Consider the following 18,456-nt stretch of genomic DNA (forward strand, 5'->3'; position numbering starts at 1 on the left):
GCTCCATTTTTCTGGTTCTAGAGGTAATTTGTGGCCCCCTCATCCATATCTTAGGATGAGATCCATCTTCTCCACGATGACAGAGGTCCTGTCTTAGAAGCTTTGGTGGCCAGGGCCATTCGAAACATTGAGATGACCCAGGAGGATGTCCGACTCATTGGTCTTAGTGCCACCCTCCCCAACTATGAAGATGTGGCTACCTTCCTGCGTGTTGATCCTGCTAAAGGCCTTTTCTACTTTGACAACAGGTATGAGAAAAAGCAGGAGAAGTTTAACCAGGGTGACCTTCCTGCTGCCCTTCCCCTTTTTCAAGGAGCTTTGTTGGATTGAGTATTAGAAGGTTTTTGGGTTTTAACATGGTGTGAATCCAGAAAGGAGTTATCATTCCTGGGCAGTGAAAATGGTTTTATTTCCTCAGTTTTCTATGCCAGAAGCCTCATTTGTCTAACTGTTGAACTTCTAGCTTCCGCCCCGTGCCTCTGGAACAGACTTATGTGGGTATCACAGAGAAGAAAGCTATCAAGCGTTTCCAGATCATGAATGAAATAGTCTATGAGAAAATCATGGAACATGCTGGAAAAAATCAGGTCTGTCTGTGGTTTCTTGTTGAACTCCGTTTTTTTGAATTTTTGACTTAGGCAAGATTGACAAAAATAGAAGACACAACAGAGATCACCAATATTAGGAATAAAATGGGATAAAAAGTGGATATTAAAGGAATACGTGAAGAATTTTACATGTAAATTTTGACAACCTGGAAGAAATGGGACAATTCCTCAAAAAATACCAACTATCAAAACTTAGCCTAGATGAAATAGATAACCTGAATAGTCTTGTAACCATTATAAAAAATTGAATTTGTAATTTAAGAACTCCCCAAAAGAAATCCCCAGGTGTGGATAATCAGTCTGTCTCTGTATTATCAGGGATCCTGCCACAATAGATTTGGGTGGCTGACACTAAAAATGTAACACAGTAAGAATAAAGGTGAAAATTAAAAACTAGTGAGAGCATTTTACTGGAAAAGATGTTATAATTTTTTAATTGAGCACAGTTTAGTCAAGTTCACCAAGACACAAACTAAGGAAAAGCTACAGGTCATGTATAGATTTTTGTCTCATAAAAAGCATTTGCATTTAAATGAAGAGACGTATCTTTTCTAGTGCTTAATACTTGACTGACTTTCCTACCAAATAGTACTAGTCTCATCCTGAGACTTAGTTCCTCGGCCCTTTTTTAGAGGCTATTGCCCATCATTTAATACAATATTTCAGTTGTTACTTTGCAGACACATTCCTCAGGTGGCTTACAGTCCCGTCAGGTACCTGAACACAAAATTTGTAATTGAGATTCCTGAATTTCCATCCTCACTATGTTTAAACGTGGTTTCAAAGGTAGAGTGCATAAGAGTTAGCTTAGTTTCCCAGCTACAGGGCTCTGCCACGCTCCTTTGTAGTTTAATTCACATAGGGGCTTGCTGGCGTCTGAATCAGTATATGTTCCTGTATTGCTCCTTTTCTAGACCTCTGCTTCCTGCTGCTGGTGCCTCAGGGCCATAGGAGTGACTGTGGTAGCTGTGTCTCTTAAACAGTGATTTTTCCATAGGTGCTGGTGTTTGTCCACTCCCGGAAAGAGACTGGGAAGACGGCCAGGGCCATCCGGGACATGTGCCTAGAGAAGGACACTCTAGGTCTGTTTCTGAGAGAGGGCTCAGCCTCCACAGAAGTCCTTCGGACAGAAGCTGAGCAGTGCAAGGTGAGGAGAGACAGGCCCAGTTCTCTGTTTCCTGCCTGGTAACTGGCTCGATCCAAGGCTGTCCAGACAGTCTTTGCACTGTGCGGCTGTTGTTTCAGACAGGTTAAGGTCAGTTGGCTGGGTCTGGTTTTGTATACTAGGTTAAGGGGCAGGGTCTCCTGTGAAGAGATCTGCTCAGTCTCTGCAGCGTTCTCCCAGCGAGGCTCACCTCCTCACCTATTCTTTTTCTGTCCCACAGAACCTGGAGCTGAAGGATCTTTTGCCATACGGCTTTGCTATTCATCATGCGGGCATGACCAGAGTTGACCGGACACTTGTAGAGGATCTTTTTGCTGATAAACACATTCAGGTGAGGGTGGGCAAAGTGCAGGCTTCAGAAGACCTGAAAGTCAAACGCCAGACGTTTGTGCCCGGTGCTTTGTTTCTGGCTCAGATAAGCCAGGTCAGGGGTCATGGTAGTACAGTAGACTGAGTGTTGTGCCGCCCCTCCTAGCTCTTTACATACTGCATGAGGAAAGGTGAGTGATTTAGGAAAGTGTCTGAGAAGCATGACAGAGGAAGCATGTTCTGTGACTCCAGATACCTGCAAGCAGGTCCTCATGAAGTTAGGACCTTGTTTGTTCTCTCTCAGGATAGGGTGTATTACTGATTGTCTAGTAATCTTAAGTTGTTAACATTGGCTTACACTTTCGCCTGTTAAATATCTTTAGAACCATGAAATGTTACTGGGTTGAATAGAAACTAAGGACTCCTTCCGCCTTTGTTCCAGTGTTATGCTGACAAGTGGTGGGGCCTACCTCAGTCGCGCTAGGAGCTCTGAGGCTGGTTTCCTGGAGGTCTTGGGGATACTGACCCTCTGTTGGTAACATCTGTTTTCCTTATTACCTTGCCTTACTTCTGTAGGTCTTAGTTTCCACAGCAACGCTGGCTTGGGGTGTGAATCTCCCTGCACATACAGTCATCATCAAAGGCACCCAGGTGTACAGTCCAGAGAAGGGGCGCTGGACAGAACTAGGGGCACTGGACATTCTGCAGGTATAGAGTCTTTGAGGTTATTTTCAACTGGAAAAAGTTTACCATGTATAAAATGCAAGGAGGCCAAAAAGGCGGCAGATGGAGGAAGGTGGGCGTCTGTAAGGTAGAAGCCTGGGAACAGATCCATAAGCTCTGTGGTCACAGCCTTCTCGATTTGGTTTCTGACCTAGATGCTGGGACGTGCTGGAAGACCCCAGTATGACACCAAGGGCGAAGGCATACTCATCACATCTCATGGGGAGCTACAGTACTACTTGTCCCTACTCAATCAGCAGCTTCCTATTGAGAGCCAGATGGTTTCAAAGTTGCCTGACATGCTTAATGCCGAAATCGTGCTGGGGAACGTCCAGAATGCCAAGGTAGGGAAGGGCTCTGCTTTTGGTGCTTCTTGCTTTCTCGGGAGAAATTGGTACCAAGGGTGGGATAGTCTCCGTTGTGACATTTTGGGCCACCAGCACCCAGGGTCTTCCAGCCCTGGGCCCCACGTCTTTGATGGAAGCAGTCTCTCCAAAGCTTGTCAAGTCTGTGGCAGGCAGTTCCCCTTGTTACTGAGATCTCAGAAAGCATTCTGTCTCTTTAGTAATGGGATGTTAAAAACTTTCAGAAGATGACATAATACACATTTTTATAGTTGGGAATTAATTTGCAAGTGATCTGCGGGAACATTTCATTTGGACATCAGTTCTCCACGCTAAGATCCACGAGCTGTCTCTCCTTTTAGGATGCGGTGAACTGGCTGGGCTATGCCTACTTGTATATCCGGATGCTCCGATCCCCAACCCTCTATGGTATCTCTCACGATGACCTCAAGGGGGATCCCCTGCTGGACCAGCGCCGACTGGATTTGGTTCATACTGCCGCCTTGATGCTGGATAAGAACAATCTGGTCAAGTATGACAAGAAGACAGGCAACTTCCAGGTGAGTGTGCTGAGGGATGGAGGCAAAAGTCTCAGTAAAAGCAGTTGCCCCAGGGGACAGTTTCTCACATTGCGTTCTTGATTTGGATGCTGCCTAATTGCCCGTTGCTTGGAACAGTAGAAAAACAGGTGGGGTTAGACCGTGACTTTTGAATCTGGGAACTTCCAAAATGGTATATGAGAATCTGCTGGTGCCTCCTTTCTGTCACTTGGCTTCGAGGTAGCTAATTTAGCTATTCTGTATGGGCATCAGCTCACCATCGGTCAGTGTACTGTACCATCTTTCCTCATGTGTGTGCCAGGCTCTTGTGTTGCTGGGAATTCATCCAGTGGGCACCTGGGGCACCCACTGTCCACCATGAGAGGTTGCCACTTGTCAGTGATCGCTGTTGGATTGAATGTTCCTCCTTCATAGGTGACAGAACTGGGCCGCATAGCCAGCCACTACTACATCACCAATGATACTGTGCAGACCTACAACCAGCTGCTGAAGCCCACCCTGAGTGAGATTGAGCTTTTCAGAGTTTTCTCCTTGTCCTCAGAGTTCAAGAACATCACTGTGAGAGAGGTGAGTCCCCACAGCATGTTGGGACCGGTGGTTGGTACTCACTGCCGAGTTGCTGGATGGGTTCTCTCTGTGGTCACCTGGCTTTTCCATGACCTGTTTCCTTCTTTTGGCAGGAGGAGAAGCTGGAGCTGCAAAAATTGCTGGAGAGGGTGCCCATCCCTGTGAAGGAGAGCATCGAGGAGCCCAGTGCGAAGGTGGGCTGCTCCCCTGCTCGGGCCAGGGAGTAGGTGGTGGTGTAACCTCCTAATTCGAGTTTCTCCCAGTTTTTGCGTTCTTCTACATGTTCTTTTTATGTGGAATAATGATTATTTCATGCTTCTGAAGCAAGATTTTAACCTGGCATGTACTCCAGAATAGAAATGTGATTTGCTTTCTTGGACCGGGCTAGTCAATGACTGGTCACCCTCTGGCCAATCTTGCTTTTTTCCAGATCAACGTGCTGCTCCAAGCCTTCATCTCACAGCTAAAGTTGGAGGGCTTTGCACTGATGGCGGACATGGTGTATGTTACACAGGTGAGAGCAGACGGTGCTGCCAGAAGAGACCCGAACAGCTCCAGCCCCTGGTAGTGTGCGTCTTGGAGAAAGGTGGCCTGACCCTAGTGAGGGGGAAAGGAGGCCAGGTTTTGCCCTAGTTGGCTCCTTGGTTGATGTGTGTCTGTTATGGCTACTCTGTTTCACTGACCTTGAGCATGGGGAGAGGTAGGGCCTTAAGAGATCAGAGTCCTGGGGAGAGCCACAGACATGGTGTCTGCTTCCTCCAGAGGATGGTTTCACACTATGGCCACTGGGCTCAGATACAAATGCAGAAACGGCAAAAAAGACTCTTAGCTATGTTTTGTTTTTATTTCTAAGGCCGAGTCACTAGCTCTTGCTAGATCCCTAAGCGCTAAGTGATCTGAAGCTTTAAAATCATGCAGTGAGCATTAGGTTAAGAGGTACGGTGAGCTCGAGCTGCATTTTTCTATTTTATGTTCAGCAAGCATCTGTACGAAAGGGGAACAGTAATTACGAGAGGACTTTGTTTCTGAGTGGTGTGCCTAAGTGCGTCAGAGCTTGAGGTAATGAAGTGTCAGGTGGCTTCATTAGGGCTGGGGAGAGTGGGGACTTACCAGAGGGAGCGCTTTCTCTTTCCCCAGTCGGCCGGCCGGTTGATGCGCGCCATCTTTGAAATTGTCCTGAACCGGGGTTGGGCGCAGCTTACGGACAAGACCCTGAACCTCTGCAAGATGATCGATAAGCGCATGTGAGGGGCCGGGGGGTTGGGAGCTGGTCACTGCGAGTGAAGGTCCCCGGGCTGAGGGGTGGTGGGGAAGCCTGGGAGTACGCTCTCTCCGGCCTTCACTAGTGAAGTGGGACTTGCACTGGGTGGAAGTTGAGAAAGGGAAGCCTCCTTGGGTAGAGCCTGGGTAGAGGGAAAGGGGCGGGCAGTGATGGCTTTCAGGTGTCGTTGCCGGTGCAGTTCTGAATCCCTTCCTTCCTGGCCAGGTGGCAGTCCATGTGTCCTCTGCGCCAGTTCCGGAAACTCCCTGAGGAAGTAGTGAAGAAGATCGAGAAGAAAAACTTCCCCTTTGAGCGTCTCTATGACCTGAATCATAATGAGATAGGTGTGTGGGAAGCTCTCCTCTTTTTCTTTATGGCTCCAACATCTTTCTGCTCCTTCTTCCTTCCCAATTCCAAGGTCTGGTGCCCTGTTGTCCTGCGTTCACTTCCCACCACCCACTGAAGTAACAAGGCCAGCTCTTGGTCTTAGGCCTTCAAATCCTCTGGGCTGCACCGAGAGTGGGGGGAGGAGTCTGCACCCCAGAGTGGAATGTGCCCCTCGCCCTCAGGGCCCAGTTTGCAGCTCCTGTGTGGCAGGCTGCAGCCCCCATAAGCTCCTGTCCTTCTAGGGGAGCTCATCCGCATGCCAAAGATGGGGAAGACCATCCACAAGTATGTCCACCTCTTCCCCAAGTTGGAGTTGTCGGTGCACCTGCAGCCTATCACACGCTCCACACTGAAAGTGGAGCTGACCATCACGCCTGACTTCCAGTGGGACGAGAAGGTGCGGCCTTGCCCGGGGAGGGCCTGCTTGCAGACGCTCCTGAGAAGAGCTGGCCTAGAGCCGGGAGTCCACGCGGGCTCACATTCTCTCACCTGTGCTTGCGTTGGTAGGTTCATGGGTCGTCAGAGGCCTTCTGGATTCTGGTGGAGGATGTGGACAGTGAGGTGATACTCCACCATGAGTATTTTCTGCTCAAGGCCAAGTATGCCCAGGACGAGCACCTCATCACATTCTTCGTGCCTGTCTTTGAACCGCTGCCCCCTCAGTACTTCATCCGAGTGGTGTCTGACCGCTGGCTCTGTGAGTGTGTGTCTGCATGTTCCCGTGGGGGCAGCTCTCCTGGGGGAATTGTGAGATTGTCTGCCCTTTCTGTTGGACTGGACTCTGGGGTCAGAGCGATGCTAGCTGCTGACTAGCTGTTGCCTTGGGGTTTCCAGTGTGCTTGGAATGGCTCCGAGGGGCCATTAGTAAAGGGAGGACTTCCCGTGACCCTTCCTGTTTCTGTTGTGGCAGCTTGTGAGACCCAGCTGCCTGTCTCCTTCCGGCACCTGATCCTACCAGAGAAGTACCCACCTCCAACCGAGCTTCTAGACCTGCAGCCCTTGCCTGTGTCTGCCCTGCGAAACAGCGCCTTCGAGAGCCTTTACCAGGATAAATTTCCTTTCTTCAACCCCATCCAGACCCAAGGTAGGCGTTTCCATCCCCAGGAGGTCATTTCCTTTGGGAGCCTTTTAAGGTCCCCTAGAGACTGTTCTTTGGCAGGAAGGGCAGGAGGGTGCTCAGGGAGATGGAGCTCAGCAGAGCCAACCGCGGGAGCACCCCGGGGCTTTTTCCCTTCTCAGTCCTTGGTCACAGCTGGATTTCCTTTGCTTTTCTGCACGTGTCACTGGGGAGAGTCTGTAGAACAAGGCCTCCTGTGGTGCACTGTTGTTTCTCAGGCAGCTGGGTCCATGTGTGCAGCATTGACGGAAGCCTCCTTCCCCTCATTGTTTTTGACAACAGCCATGGTCACAGAGCGTGCCGTTTCCTAAGTCCTTTTGGCTGAGTACATCTGGGTGTTTTCTTCTCCCTGCCTCCTACCGATCCCATGAGGGATTTTCTGTCAGTGACAATACTGTTTGTACCTGTTGTGCAGATGAGGAAACTCGGCAGGGAGAGGCCCCTCCGCTGAACCACCTGATAAACAGAACTTGGACTTTAACCAGCCTTAATGCTGGGATGTAGGCTTTGCCTTGTTCTTTAGTAGACTGTTTCCAGGGACTAGAGGAGAGTGTTGGAGGGGCAGAGAAAAGCAGCCAGTTCCTTTCTGTTCTGAGTCCTGGGCCCTGAGAGGACTGGCAGACAAGCACAGGGTTATGCCATCCTGCAAATCTCCATGCTGCCCAGACTCTTGGTCCGTGCTCTTCCCGTGCTACCTGCGTGTGAGGGGAAGGGGGGCGGGATGTGGTAGGCTGACTGCAGGTAGAGGCTCCGATGGCAGCCCCCATGGTGGCACCTGAGGGCGGGCTGGCTGGCTGAGTTTCTTCTGGTGGCCTCTGTTCTGAGGAGCGGTCTGAGTATCTCCTATTCTCCCATGTTCTCCCCGCTGCTCTGCTGGCCTCCAGTGTTCAACACCGTGTACAACAGTGACGATAACGTGTTTGTGGGGGCCCCCACGGGCAGCGGGAAGACCATCTGTGCAGAGTTTGCCATCCTGCGGATGCTGCTGCAGAACTCGGAGGGGCGCTGTGTCTACATCACGCCCATGGAGGCTCTGGCGGAGCAGGTGCGTGGTGTGGTGGTGTGTCCCTGGTGCGCTTGCCCGGAAGCTGCTTTCTTCTGAGCCCAGATCAGAATTCCTTGAAATTTGCAGGGTCAGTTGTGGCAAGACTCTGCTCTCTTTTGTCGATGTCCTTGGTGTGTGTACCGAATGAAGACACTGCCATCCCTTCAAGGTTGATGTGGGCTTACAAAGTAATTTGAGATGCACAGATCAAGTCTGTTTGGCTTGTAGGGCTTTTCTCGTTAAAAAACGAAACGACGCCCGGCCTGATGTTTTCGGCCCTTCCTTTCCTTGCATGCCAGGTTTACATGGACTGGTATGAGAAATTCCAGGACAGGCTCAACAAGAAGGTGGTGCTCCTGACAGGGGAGACTAGCACAGACCTGAAGCTTTTGGGCAAGGGCAACATCATCATCAGCACCCCAGAGAAGTGGGACATACTCTCCCGGCGGTGGAAGCAGCGCAAGAACGTCCAGAACATCAACCTCTTTGTGGTGGATGAAGTCCACCTTATCGGGGGCGAGAATGGGGTACGGCTTGACCTTAAAGCACAGGAGAGTGGTTGTGATGGGCTGAGTGGCCTTGGCATTGGGACTTACCTTTGGGTCTGAGGCAAGAGACTAGGTGCTTCTACCAAGAAGATTCTGCTTGTCACTTCATTCCAGAGGGACAGTGTGGAACTTTTTTGGTAGTACTCTGGGAAAATAGCATAGCTTAGTGGAGAATGGGTGCCACAGAGGAGGTGGAACCAAAGGTAGGAGCCGTCCAGATTAGAAGGAGGAGATAGGCGATCATTTCGTGGTGGTTGGGCTGTACGGAAAGGCTGGGGACAGGGAGCCTGGGCCTGTAGTGACTCCCTCTCTGTGTCCCAGCCTGTCTTAGAAGTGATCTGCTCCCGGATGCGCTACATCTCCTCCCAGATTGAGCGGCCCATTCGCATTGTGGCACTTAGCTCCTCGCTCTCGAATGCTAAGGACGTGGCCCACTGGCTGGGGTGCAGTGCCACCTCCACTTTCAACTTCCACCCGAATGTGCGCCCGGTGCCCTTGGAGCTGCACATCCAGGTAGGGTCTGCCCTCCCCGCCTCCCTGTCCTCCCTGCTCTCCCCACTCCCCCGTGACCTCGAGTCAGAGAACCGGCTCCGACTTCTCTCTTGTTTCCTTCGGTCTCCAGGGCTTCAACATCAGCCACACACAAACTCGCCTGCTGTCCATGGCCAAGCCCGTGTACCATGCCATCACCAAGCACTCTCCCAAGAAGCCGGTCATTGTTTTTGTTCCGTCCCGAAAGCAGACCCGCCTCACTGCCATCGACATCCTCACCACATGTGCCGCAGATATCCAGCGGCAGAGGTGGGGTGGGGGGAGTTGGGCCACTGTGGTGGGCTCACCCTGAAGGGCAATCTGTTGCTGAGGGTGGCGGTTAGCCCCCGTCAGACTAGGGGCTGGCCAGCAGCACGGTTGGAAGGGTCTTGCCAGGGACTGGAAGCGCTCTGAGCTGAATCCGTGCCCATGCCCCCTAGGTTCTTGCACTGCACTGAGAAGGATCTGATCCCATACCTGGAGAAGCTAAGTGACAGCACGCTCAAGGAAACACTGTTAAATGGCGTGGGCTACCTGCATGAGGGGCTCAGCCCCATGGAGCGACGCCTGGTGGAACAGCTATTCAGCTCAGGTGAGAAAAAGTCTTGCGGCCCAGAGGGAGGTTCTAAGGGTGTATCACAGGCTGTGGGCACCTACCTTTTCAATGCAGGTGATACTTTGAGCACGCTAATCACCTTCAAAATACTTTTCTGATTCTTTTATCTATTATCTCATTCGATTGTCTCCGGGGTCTTGTGATATGGGTAGAATATCGTGCCTACATGCTAGATGAGAAAACAGGCAGGCACAAAAGGTGGTATTACTTAAGAACCGGCTTTTCTAGAACAGGACCTTTGACCAGTAGACCTGGTTTTCCATGGATACCACACTCGCCAAGGCTGTTAGACCTTAGAGGTGTAGTAAATGCTAGAACATGAGTCTCCTCTGGTGTGGTCTGGGTACTGCTGTCCCTTGCTGACTTGTGGCATGTCACGCAGAGCGTTCTCACTCTGACACTCTTCGGTGGAGCTGCAGTGGAGATGCTCCTGCCACAGTCAGTGGCACTCTCTGGTTCTTCATCCTGTCACTCACGGCTCAGCATTGCTTCCACGTACAAAGCCAGCCCATGACTGAGGTGGCGTTAACCCTTTCCAGTCAGCAAGGCCAGTGTGTCAGGCAGATGGCTAGGCCTCACTTTCCCTGGGTTTGGGATTCCTTTCCAGGATGACCCTGTTTCCTGTAGGCTGGTCTTCTGAGCTAGGCAACAGCAGCATGGGCCACCTCTTGGAGGATTGTGTCAGCCCTTAGTTATTATTAGGGCTCCTTCCTGGCCAGCTTTGCTGTGAGTTCTGAAACGAAGCACAGGAGAAGCCCTTACCTGCGCAGGAGACGAAGCCCCCCAGGGAGCCCTGCACTCAAGCATCTTCTCCCCTCTGCCTCAGGGGCCATCCAGGTGGTGGTAGCTTCTCGGAGTCTCTGCTGGGGCATGAATGTGGCCGCCCACCTGGTGATCATCATGGACACCCAGTACTACAATGGCAAGATCCACGCGTGAGTCTCGCCATGCTCTGTTAATGGGAACCTTCCTCCTGAAGGGAACATAATAGCTGCAGATCCAGGGCTTAGGAAGGAAATGGGTTAGGAAGATAAACAGCAGAGATTCCCCCATAGCCAGGCGTCCCAGAGTTTTTAGTCTCAGGGCCTATGCTCACTTTTGGTTCTATTGTGCATCTGTTGTATTTCAGCAAGTTGGAGAAATGGAGTTCGAGCTAGAGACTAGCTTGGGAAAGTGACATGGTTCAAGTCACATGCCTTACAAGAAGGCAAAGGTTTGGTTTTTCTTAGAAGAAGTTTGAATGATTTAATTCTTTTTTTTTTTTAGATTTTATTTATTTATTTGACAGAGAGAAATCACAAGTAGATGGAGAGGCAGGCAGAGAGAGAGAGAGGGAAGCAGGCTCCCTGCCAAGCAGAGAGCCTGATGCGGGACTCGATCCCAGGACGCTGAGATCATGACCTGAGCCGAAGGCAGCGGTTCAACCCACTGAGCCACCCAGGCTCCCTGAATGATTTAATTCTTAATACTTTATTCTCAAAATGTAGATTTTTTTTTCATGAAGTGAATGTTGTTTATAGTTTATCTTAATGTCTAAAATTCCTTCTAGGTTTAGATTTTAGTCAGGTGACTTACTGACTCATGGCATGCAGCTGTTTGAAAGCTTGACTTAATATTTGATCCTTTATTAGGGAGTTACTCGCTTTTGGCAATTGCTGGGTTTGTAGCTTTGGTTCAGGGACCATGAACAGCGAAGTCCGAACTCTCACACTGGAAAACAGCAATGACCTAGAGACAAATAAGTGACACTAGGACCTGAGCACAGGTCATCCTAACCACAGGGATTAGTTGTAATTTGCTACTGTCGCACTTATTCTTTGACATCGAGGGAGCCAGAGTCCCCTGCGTGTGGTCTCCGTGTTGACATACTGTTGTTGCCTTTCCTCTCTCCTCTTGCCAGGTATGTGGATTACCCCATCTACGACGTGCTTCAGATGGTGGGGCACGCCAACCGCCCTTTGCAGGATGACGAGGGGCGCTGTGTTATCATGTGCCAGGGCTCCAAAAAGGTCAGTCCTGTGAGATCGGGCAGCCTCTTGAGATCCTGGGCCTCAGAGTAGGTTCTTGAATAGGTGTCTTTCCTCGTTTACATTCTTTCCTGTCAACTTCTGTTTCTTTTATTTTCCACAATACTTTTGTAGTAAGCCTCTTAGCCACATGGAATCTTGTAGCCCTTTGTTTTTGCTGCTGCTGTTGACTCCACATGTTGAGGTCTTTACTTTCTGGCTGGTTCTTCGTGTACTATTAGGCCTGCATGACTCGCTTGATCCCTGTTCCCATTTTAAGGCTAACCAGGGATGCGGGTGGGAATAGGCGCCCACACCCACCATTCCGAGTGCACACCCGACGTGCCAGGTGCAGACCTAGTTCACCCTGTCGGTGTAGTGATTTCTTCCATTGTTGAATTAGCTGTGTCTGTCACACAAAGGCTATTCCCTGTCGATTTGCCCTCGGCCCTCCTTTGTGACCTTGATGTCACTGACACTTCATTACTATCTTTCCTTTTCTAATCCACAGGATTTCTTCAAAAAGTTCTTATATGAACCATTACCAGTGGAGTCACACCTGGACCACTGTATGCATGACCACTTCAATGCCGAGATTGTCACCAAGACCATAGAGAACAAGCAGGACGCCGTGGACTACCTGACCTGGACATTTCTATACCGTCGCATGACCCAGAACCCCAATTACTACAACCTGCAGGGTCAGTGGACTCGGGGGGAGGCACAGTGTCCTTTTGTGCTTCTCCCAGCCCTTGCTGGCCATCTCCTGGTGACTCCCTGCTTCTCTCACCTTCACAGGCATCTCCCATCGTCACCTGTCTGACCACTTGTCCGAGCTTGTAGAGCAGACCCTGAGTGACCTTGAGCAGTCCAAGTGTATCAGCATTGAGGACGAGATGGATGTGGCACCCCTGAACCTGGGCATGATCGCTGCTTACTATTACATCAACTATACCACCATTGGTGAGGGGCTGGCAGGGGCTGCTGTCCATGGAGTCCGGGGCAAAGAAGTCCCTTGCAGGGGCCTGTAGCCCACTGGGATGAGCAAGCCTGGGGCTTCGAGTGCCCTGTGTGCTCATTGGAGGGATGGATTATAGGGTAGTGCCAGGGGTAGGGTAGCCTCTTTTCTGACTCCTCCCCTTTCTGTGCATCCTTGGCTGTCAGAGCTCTTCAGCATGTCCCTGAATGCCAAAACCAAGGTGCGAGGGCTTATTGAGATCATCTCCAATGCGGCAGAGTATGAGAACATTCCTATTCGGCACCATGAAGATAACCTCCTGCGGCAGGTGAGAACATCTTGGATTCAGGACAATGTCGTTGGAATTGACACTTGGCCTCTGTGCCCAGGGTATATGGTGTCCTTGTCACCACCAGAAAATTCCAACATGTCCATCACCCACATTTCTCTTTTTATTTGTTTTGTTTTTAAAGATTTTATTTATTTATTTGACAGATCACAAGCAGGCAGAGAGGCGGTTGGGTGGGAAGCAGGCTCGTGCTGAGCAGAGAGCCCATTGTAGGGCTCGATCCCAGGACCCTGAGATGAGACCTGAGCTAAAGGCAGAGGCTTAACCCACTGAGCCACCCAGGCGCCCCCCCCCACTTCTCTGTTATTGAAGGGTTGTGAGCTTGGGCAGGTGGTACACCGGGCCAGAAAGCTGTCCTTGGGCAGGGTCATGTGTTCATCACTAGCTGTTTTTCTTCACCTTCCAGTTGGCTCAGAAGGTCCCCCACAAGCTGAATAACCCGAAGTTCAATGACCCGCACGTTAAGACCAACCTGCTCCTGCAAGCTCACCTGTCCCGCATGCAGCTGAGTGCCGAGCTGCAGTCGGATACAGAGGAGATCCTCAGCAAGGTAGGGGTGGGTGCAGGTACGGGTGTGGAGTGGAGGGGCCTGGGCTGGCCTGCGAAGGAGCCGTACCAAGCCTGTCTTCTCCGCTCCTCTACCCATTTAGGCAATCCGGCTCATCCAGGCCTGTGTGGATGTCCTTTCCAGCAATGGGTGGCTCAGCCCTGCCCTGGCAGCTATGGAACTGGCCCAGATGGTCACGCAGGCCATGTGGTCCAAGGACTCCTACCTGAAACAGCTGCCACACTTCACCTCAGAGCATATTAAACGTTGCACAGACAAGGTGAGCCGGGTCTGGACCTGGACCGTTGCATGGCTGAGCCAGGTGGCCTGGGAGGTGGGGGCAGTTGAAGGGCTTGTGGGTGGTGAGTCACGATAGGGGGAAGTTGGAGTTTCTCCGAGTTTTTCTGAGGGTGTTGTGTACTAAGATACTAGAGAGCATGATGTCTGTGCAGTTGTAGGCTGTGTTTTTTCTTAAGCTGTATCTTTAGATGATCTGATAGCACAGGAAGTAAAACTAGCAGCTGTATGGAGCCAGGTTTCATTTGCTGTTAGTATGTGTTCTCCTCCCTTGACCTCCGGATCCCCCGCTGCAGGGAGTGGAGAGCGTTTTTGACATCATGGAGATGGAAGATGAAGAACGCAACGCGCTACTTCAGCTCTCAGATAGCCAGATCGCGGACGTGGCCCGCTTCTGCAACCGCTACCCGAACATTGAGCTTTCTTACGAGGTGGTGGAGAAGGACAGCATCCGCAGGTGAGTCCGGTCCAGCCACGTGCCCTGCCCCGGGGTCCCTGCTGGGCTCGGCGTGGCGGTGCACCCCGACCCTCCTGCCGCAGTGCTGATGAGCTGCCCTGCTCTTCCCCACAGTGGCGGGCCAGTGGTGGTGCTCGTGCAATTGGAGCGTGAGGAGGAAGTCACCGGCCCCGTGATCGCGCCTCTCTTTCCACAGGTGGGTCCTGATAGCTGGACAGGAGTAAAAACCAGATAGAAAGCTTCCTAAAATTTTCTCCTGAAAGTTTGTTATAACTAAGATTTTAAAACTGTCAAAAAGAGCCTCAAATGAACTCCCTTTAAAAAAATATATTTTTATTCATTCAAGAGAGCGAGAGAGAGCATGAATAGGGGTGAGAAGTAGAGGGAAAAGCAGACGTCCCTGCTGAGTCAGGAGCCTGACGTGGGGCTCAATCCCAGGACCCAGAGGTCACAGCCTGAGTAGAAGGCAGACACCCAACCATCTAAGCCATCCAAGCGCCCCATGGACTCTCATTTTTGAATAGCAGTATGCAGTTTCTTCCAGAGGCCTTGACCTTTATTTAGCTAGTGTTCAGAGTTCAGTGGTAAGTTGTAAGGGGAGGGCAATTTAGGGTAATGACGAGCCCCAAGGCCGAGAATGGGGCCATGGGTGGTTTTGTTGTTTTTTGCTTGAAGACAGTTCAGGTGACTGGTCATTGTTAAAGACATCAGGGCTTTTCTAGTTGGTATTTCTTCTCTCTCACTGCCATTTCACTCTGCATTTGGTTACTTTGTTCTTTACCACCAGAAAGAAAATCTGATCTCTTAATATGAGAAAATAATTAAAGACTGAAAGCAGAAACCAGATGCAATGTAATGTTTCATTTTATAAACTAGTGGTTTAATAGGCTCTGGGGAAAGAGCTCTTTGAACTAGAATACTTGGGCTTTCTGACAGGGATGGCCTGCTCTGAGTTGTGGGGAGCCATGCAGCAGAAACAAGGAGTCACGTACTAAGCGAGGCCTGAGGAGTGAGGGATGTGACCGATTGACCCTAGGAATGCAAGGAGTCCGGTACCAAGCAGAGCCTAGGAGTAAAGACTATAGATTAACTTAAGGAATGTGAGTGCTTTCACGGGTGACGTTTGATGGATACCAGGAGTCCTGGGAGAGGCACATGATCTGGGGAGCCATGGAAACCTATGGAGTCACATAGGTGCTCACGAGCGCGCCGTATGCACACAGATAATGTCATAGGTAGCCCTTCTGATTGGTAGTTATGTTAGCCGTGGTGTACTCTTATTGGATATAGTTTGTACTCGGTGGGTATATACTGGGGGTCTTAGACTAGTGCCGGGGTCCCGGCGTGATTATCAATAAAGAAGCTTGCCACTCACCTCGTCTGCGGGTCGTTCTTGCGGGCCGAGAGCGACACTGAGTCATCTTGGCGTCAGCGTGTTTCGCTTATCTGACTTAAGTGCTTTGAACCTAAAAGGGTCTCGGAGTTAGGCCTTAAAGACTAGATCTCTGATAGTGGAATCTTGGATTTATTGGCAAGCATTGAATGTCAGGAGAAGGTATTTTGAGATAAGGAAATGAGCCAGAACCAACAGTGAGTTCATCTACTTAAAAACAGAGTTCATTTGAGCGACCTTTTTGACAGCTTCGAAATCTTAATTGTACCAAATTGTCTTTTAGGGGGAAATTTTATTTCATTTTAAAAGATTTATGTATTTTATTTTTTTAAAAAAGATTTTATTATTTTGAGAGAGCATGAGCATGAGGGAGATGGAGGTACAAAGGGAGAGGGAGCAGCAGACTCCCCGCTGAGCAGGGTGGCCAGTGTGGGGTTTGATCCCAGGACCCTAAGATCATGACCCGAGTGGGAGGCAAACGCTTAACCGACTGAGCCACCCAGGCGCCCCTTATTTATGTATTTTAGAGAGAGCACGTGTGCTGGCTGGGGTGGGTGGGGGGAGACGGAGGGAGAAGGGCAGAAAGAATCTCAGGCAGACTCCCTGCTGAGTGAGGAGCCCAACGGATGGTCTCAATCCCAGGATCCTGAGGTCATGACCCCAGGACCCTGAGATCATGACTGGAGCTGCAATTCAGAGTTGGCCACCTAACTGACGGAGCCGCCCAGGCGCCTCCAGGAGGAAATTTTTAGAAAGCTTTCTATCTGGTTTTTGTTTTCCTACTTTTATAACCATTCTCGTGGTCTCATGGCCCTCAAGTTCTACATGCTGAAATTCTTGGCTTTTGGTCACTGCAGAAACGTGAAGAGGGCTGGTGGGTGGTGATCGGTGATGCCAAGTCCAATAGCCTCATCTCCATCAAGAGGCTGACCCTGCAGCAGAAGGCAAAGGTGAGTTAACACTGACCCCAGCATTTGATCTGAGATGGGGTCAGGGTGAGGTTCTTCCTCCTGTGTCTGTGCTCACCCTGGTTTCTGCCTGCTCACTCTAGGTGAAGCTTGACTTCGTGGCTCCAGCCACTGGTGCCCACAACTACACCCTGTATTTCATGAGCGATGCGTACATGGGATGTGACCAGGAATACAAATTCAGTGTGGACGTGAAGGAGGCGGAGACAGACAGTGACTCGGACTGAGTCCAGAGGCACTTACTCTTAAAAAGACAAGAGAAGAATTGCACCTGAATCAGGAACATGTACAGTTCCATGGGGACCAGGTCTGTTGTGAGATCTGGCCAGCCAGGGCAGGTGCTGTCCATGGCCTCTTACTTGGCCCTCTTACTGCTTTGCCATCTCAACTTCAGATCCAGTGTCCACAGGTGTCCTGTCACTGTCCAGCAGAAACTATGTACAGCATTTTTAGGCATTTTCTGTGTAGTTCCGTTTGTCAGACAATCTCATCAAATAACTTGGAGAAGCCATTTGTCTTTGGAGTATTTCCAAATTAAAGTTTCCTTCCTCTACCTAAGGCCCTTGGCCAAAAGCATTTGGATTTTTTTTTTAGTCACTGAACTTGCTTCTAATGAATACTTCAAGAGGACAGGGCTGCTCTTTAGTTGGGCTGTCACCTGCAGCCTTTCCAGTCAGTGCAGAGAAGGGAACAACGTTAGATAGCTGTCAGGTTTATGCCCTTGTCTCCCACCTCTGTTGTTACCCAGGTATCAGCACGACTATAGGAACTAACACAGAACTTGAGTCTCAAGATCTGTAGTGTCCCCTCCCTTAAGAAGGTAGTACAAGAAACAGTATTAAAATGCACCAGCTGGGTGTGGCCCAGTCTTGGTAACCAGTTTTCTGGTCTAGATTTACAAATTTTGCTCTTCAAATTCTTGCCTTCTGTTATTTAGGAATAAATGTGCATAAAATCAGGAGGTAATTTTCAAGCGTAGTTTCTCTAGGTCAGCAGTTTTCAAGTAATAGGACCTCAGGACACCTTTACATGACAAAAAGTTAAGAACCCCAAAGATACCTTATCATCTTGGTTATATCTGCTGATGTTTACTATATTGAGGATTAAAACAAAAAAATGCATTTTAAAATCATTTTTAAAAAAGATTTTGTTTATTCATTTGAGAGAGAGAAGCCAGCTTCCCCACAGAAGCCCAATAGGGGCTTGATCCCAGGACCCTGGGATCATGACCTGAGCTGAAGGCAGATGCTTAACCAACTGAGCCACCCAGGGGCTCCAGTAACTTAGATTTTTTTTGGTTTGTTTTTTGTTGTTGTTTTATGAAAAATACCTTCTAAAACAAATCCAGGGAGAAGACTGCATTTTACATTTTTACAAATCTCATTAGATCAGGTCTACTCTAATGGAAGACATCTTCATAGCTGTTTCTATAATTTTGCGTATTGTTTTTGAAGTGAAATGAAGTAGAACTGTCTTTACCCAGATATGATGTCAGAAAAGGGCTTTTTTTATTTTGAGATTTTTATTTATTTATTTGACAGCACAAGTAGGCAGAGTGGTAGTCAGAGGGAGAGGGAGAAGCAGGCTCCCCGTTGAGCAGAGAGCCCAACACGGGGCTTGATCCCAGGATCCTGGGATCATGATTGGAGCCAAAGGCAGACACCCCCACAAAAGGGTTATTAAAGCCTCTTCAGGTGATT

General features: G+C 49.8%; 1 protein-coding gene across 1 annotated transcript in view; it reads left to right on the forward strand.

Moving 5' to 3' along the window:
* Positions 1–17,309, forward strand: part of SNRNP200 (small nuclear ribonucleoprotein U5 subunit 200) — a 30,270-nt gene extending 12,961 nt beyond the window's left edge. The window contains exons 15-45 of the mRNA XM_082743279.1: positions 55–248; positions 464–587; positions 1,606–1,755; positions 1,994–2,104; positions 2,659–2,790; positions 2,961–3,149; positions 3,512–3,709; positions 4,124–4,276; positions 4,390–4,470; positions 4,707–4,790; positions 5,414–5,520; positions 5,763–5,881; positions 6,167–6,321; positions 6,432–6,621; positions 6,835–7,008; positions 7,926–8,086; positions 8,386–8,613; positions 8,956–9,147; positions 9,257–9,435; positions 9,606–9,757; positions 10,608–10,716; positions 11,682–11,790; positions 12,299–12,488; positions 12,586–12,750; positions 12,952–13,073; positions 13,501–13,644; positions 13,745–13,921; positions 14,235–14,395; positions 14,510–14,591; positions 16,646–16,738; positions 16,840–17,309. Coding sequence (XP_082599405.1) covers positions 55–248; positions 464–587; positions 1,606–1,755; positions 1,994–2,104; positions 2,659–2,790; positions 2,961–3,149; positions 3,512–3,709; positions 4,124–4,276; positions 4,390–4,470; positions 4,707–4,790; positions 5,414–5,520; positions 5,763–5,881; positions 6,167–6,321; positions 6,432–6,621; positions 6,835–7,008; positions 7,926–8,086; positions 8,386–8,613; positions 8,956–9,147; positions 9,257–9,435; positions 9,606–9,757; positions 10,608–10,716; positions 11,682–11,790; positions 12,299–12,488; positions 12,586–12,750; positions 12,952–13,073; positions 13,501–13,644; positions 13,745–13,921; positions 14,235–14,395; positions 14,510–14,591; positions 16,646–16,738; positions 16,840–16,983 — 4,569 coding nt within the window. The 3' untranslated portion in view covers positions 16,984–17,309. The remainder of the gene's footprint in view (positions 1–54; positions 249–463; positions 588–1,605; positions 1,756–1,993; positions 2,105–2,658; positions 2,791–2,960; positions 3,150–3,511; positions 3,710–4,123; positions 4,277–4,389; positions 4,471–4,706; positions 4,791–5,413; positions 5,521–5,762; positions 5,882–6,166; positions 6,322–6,431; positions 6,622–6,834; positions 7,009–7,925; positions 8,087–8,385; positions 8,614–8,955; positions 9,148–9,256; positions 9,436–9,605; positions 9,758–10,607; positions 10,717–11,681; positions 11,791–12,298; positions 12,489–12,585; positions 12,751–12,951; positions 13,074–13,500; positions 13,645–13,744; positions 13,922–14,234; positions 14,396–14,509; positions 14,592–16,645; positions 16,739–16,839) is intronic.
* Positions 17,310–18,456: the final 1,147 nt, after the last annotated feature.

The sequence above is a fragment of the Mustela nivalis genome, assembly GCF_964662115.1.
Source record: "Mustela nivalis genome assembly, chromosome: 8".
Classification (NCBI taxonomy): domain Eukaryota; kingdom Metazoa; phylum Chordata; class Mammalia; order Carnivora; family Mustelidae; genus Mustela; species Mustela nivalis.